General features: G+C 37.1%; 1 protein-coding gene and 1 long non-coding RNA gene across 2 annotated transcripts in view; one reads left to right on the top strand and one right to left on the bottom strand.

Annotated features, from left to right (window-relative positions):
• LOC108748042 overlaps positions 1-3,468 on the bottom strand; it is a 20,306-nt gene that overhangs the window by 309 nt on the left and 16,529 nt on the right. The window lies entirely within an intron of this gene.
• The window catches only part of LOC108748037 (probable G-protein coupled receptor 158), a 91,398-nt gene that overhangs the window by 82,906 nt on the left and 5,024 nt on the right, over positions 1-3,468 (top strand). Inside the window, exons 7-8 of the mRNA XM_018485995.1 lie at positions 2,211-2,320; positions 3,030-3,244. Of these exons, the coding sequence (XP_018341497.1) occupies positions 2,211-2,320; positions 3,030-3,244 (325 nt within the window). The remainder of the gene's footprint in view (positions 1-2,210; positions 2,321-3,029; positions 3,245-3,468) is intronic.

The following is a 3,468-nucleotide window of genomic DNA, read 5'->3' as shown; positions in this document are numbered from 1 at the left end:
ATAAATATATATATATGTATATATATGTATATATATTACATAAATCAGTAAATTCATCAATTCTAACGTATCGAGACAAGAACTGTTTTATGTATACATGTATACGTTTCACTGTAAAACTATTAAATGATAAACTTTCAACTGCAGTAATTAAACGGAAACTGGCGCAGGCATCCGCTGTTTACGAGAGGTGTTTGTACTGGAAAGTAGTTATGTGACACTCACTTACACTAAAGTTGTGTACAATAGAGTCTCCAGGAATTGTAGAATTTACTACGAAAGTTTAGCTAAAGTGACAACAAGTATGTTCCCAGTGAGTTCTGTAGTCCCGCGTGGTATTCGGATTAACAAAAATTAAATCTATAGTTGGCACAATCTGCCTGGAAAGGACGGAAAGCGGAACTCTCTCTCTCTCTCTCTCTCTCTCTCTCTCTCTCTCTCTCTCTCTCTAAAGTATAATAACATTCTTTCCCGCGTAATATCTAAACGTATAACATACTTAAACGCGCGCACAGATGCTCGCAAACGGATTTGCGCGAGTATCAAGCCATGGACGCGGACGCCACGTGTAAGCAAGTCGTGCAACGTGACTCTCTCCGTTAGAAATGGCGACGACGTGATTTTTCTTCCGCTGGAGTAATGGCACGGCCGTGAAGGGGTTAGTATCAGGGTGCGCAGCAGACATTTCGAATGCTCCAAGTTGGTAGCTCGTCACTCGTCGAGATGGAAACGTGCCTACGTATATAATGTTTGCTCTTACGAGGTACGAACTCCCGGATGACTTCGCTTAAATTCGGAGTACTATTCTTAATGGGGCGTCATTTGCCCGCTTATGGAAGGTCTTCCGTTTCTCACTAAACTTCGGTATTATATCTCGCGAGGAGTGAGAGCTGCCGGTATAAATCGCGCGATACAGCTTGGAAAGTCGGATGGAAACCACCGTCGAATTTTGCGGTGCGTGCGAGCTGTCTGTAATTTCTCATTGTTCCCACTTCCGTCCGCGGCGTCTGATTAAGATAGAATTCTGTTTCCGTAATTTTATAATATTTCCGGGAATTTCAGCTTAATTTTCGAACGTGAAAGAAACAAAATTACGGCTTACTTGCTCTACGAAAGAAAGGAATTTATTATATTTTTTATTATGGGCGTACCTTTGTTTAGTCTTCATTATATAGACGTATTTTTAATAGATACGCAGGTAACAAAAAAAATATATATATATATATTTACGTAAAACTGCTCTGTTATTATTAATATATTTATTTTATATTTTAAAAATTTTTCTCTGCTATCCTATTTTTCTCTGCGATAATCATTAGTTTCCAAGATTTCTAACATGTCTATGAATCCGTGCTGGAGTCTGGAAGTTTATGCGATGTCAGAGCGTTGTGCTACACAAAAGAAAAATCGCTTCAAAGTGCTCGTTCAGCAAGAATTCTGTTTTCTTTTTTCGCTCTGTATTTTCTCGTATACTTTTCATAGCGGATTTTTCAATATTATTTGAATGTTATTTCTATGGATGTTTTTTTTTTTTTTTATAATATTAATAACACGGGCAAAACATTCTTATAAATATCTCGAAATAACTTCAGTCAGAGTAACGAAGCAAAAAAAAAATTTTTTTCATCTTTATTCCTTTTTTATTTCTTCTGTCGGATTGGAGAACATAAATAAAAAAAATCAGCGTTTAAAAATTCAATAAACAAAAGCAAAGTAGACGTTTATAAATTGATGTATCGAGGCATACATTAAACGTGTGATAGTACTTTAATAAATACAGTTATATTTTGCTTTTCTATCGTAATACGCACCCGATGTATCATAATATATCATTTTCGTATTTGCTATGTTAAACATGAATTATTTAGATATTAGTTAATGGGGTGAATTTCATCGTTATAAATATCCGATATATCCTCTAGCCAGTACGTAAATAATATACGCGCATAGACGGTGATTTGATGAGTTGTTCTCGTTACAGTTTCAAAGGCGTGTATCTAAAGTGCTTTAAATATTATATTCTAATTACGTAATTACATATGCCGGGAAGCGTCAACGCTGTAACGAGGTAATTTATCGAAATGATGTTGTTAAAATTTACACGATTAATAGAAATGGGACGAGTACCCGGTACAGATGTATAACACGCGTAATTGTTGAAAATTGCTTATGCAGTATCAATTTGCAAAATACGCCGTTGCTTGTTGCAGACTATAGTTATGTATCCCAGGCCAAACATCATCACGTGCACCGTGCGCGTATGGCTACGAGAAATTGGCTTTTCTCTCACATACGGGGCTCTCATGCTCAAAACGTGGCGGTAAGTGTGCTTCATTTCTTGATGGCATTACATTTTGCTCGTTTCCTCACCATTTTCCTTATTCGTTCCGTCAACAAGAGTTTGTTGACGTTCTCCAGTCGAACTTTTACTGTCAATGATAATTATATAATAATTATATTTATTCTTTTTATTCATTTTATTTATATCATTTATTTATCTTCACGTTCCCTCCTCATTCCCTTTTTTACGGTGTGATAACGAGTTCAAAACTTTTCTCTTAAAGCTGTACTCGTCAAAGTTTTATTTTGATTATTTCATGACTTCTTTAGTCGGACTGCGAAAGCGCAAATTTAAGAAAAAATAATAATAACCGAGAACTGTAATTTTTGTAGTCTACAATTTTTCTAACGTTCTTTCATGTGATTTTTCTGTGTAAAGATTTATCGGGATTTATACAATATTTATAACCAACTCGTTTGCCGCCATTGAAAAAAATAACGGTGCCGTTGAAGTGCGTCAAACGTTACGCAAACGCCCATAGAATATTAATAAATCTATTTAGACTTACACAAAATACTAGTTATTTCCTGGTGTTAGCGTTAAATCCATAAATTCTCTCATCTGACTGCGAGGGCTCGGCCCAGTCAGTCGAAAAAAAAAAAAAGGAAAAAAAAAGAAACAAAACTAGAATTCAGTCTAGATAAAAAAAAAATGGATCCGATGAGATCCGCTCGTGTTATGCTTGCAGAATATCCGTGATCTTCCGAGTGAAATCGGCAAAGGCCGTAAAAATAACAGACGCGAGCCTGCTGAAGCGGCTCGGTATCATCGTCCTGACGTTCAGCGTGTTCCTAAGCATAAGGACATTGGTCGCACCGCCCGTCGTGATCGTCGCACGAACTGCCGACGATCTCAAAGCGTATCTCTGCCGAACTGACTGGTGGGACCACAGCTTTACCACTCGTGAGTACCCGTCGTGGACGGTATCGCTGTGTGCTGTGCATAGGAAAGAGATATCGACTCGCTTAATCCTTCGCTGTACGCTCAGTGCCTTCGATACCACGGACTTTTGTAATCGTAAGCTGTATCGTAAGCTCCAGTGAAATATGAGCACGATGCAGGGCTCGTGTATATGTATATATATATATATATATATATATATATATATGTGTGTGTGTGTATATGTA

This window comes from Trachymyrmex septentrionalis, unplaced genomic scaffold (assembly GCF_001594115.1).
Source record: "Trachymyrmex septentrionalis isolate Tsep2-gDNA-1 unplaced genomic scaffold, Tsep1.0 scaffold21, whole genome shotgun sequence".
Taxonomy (NCBI): domain Eukaryota; kingdom Metazoa; phylum Arthropoda; class Insecta; order Hymenoptera; family Formicidae; genus Trachymyrmex; species Trachymyrmex septentrionalis.
The sequence above is the reverse complement of the archived record's forward strand: the minus strand, read 5'-3'. Positions and strand labels throughout refer to the sequence as shown.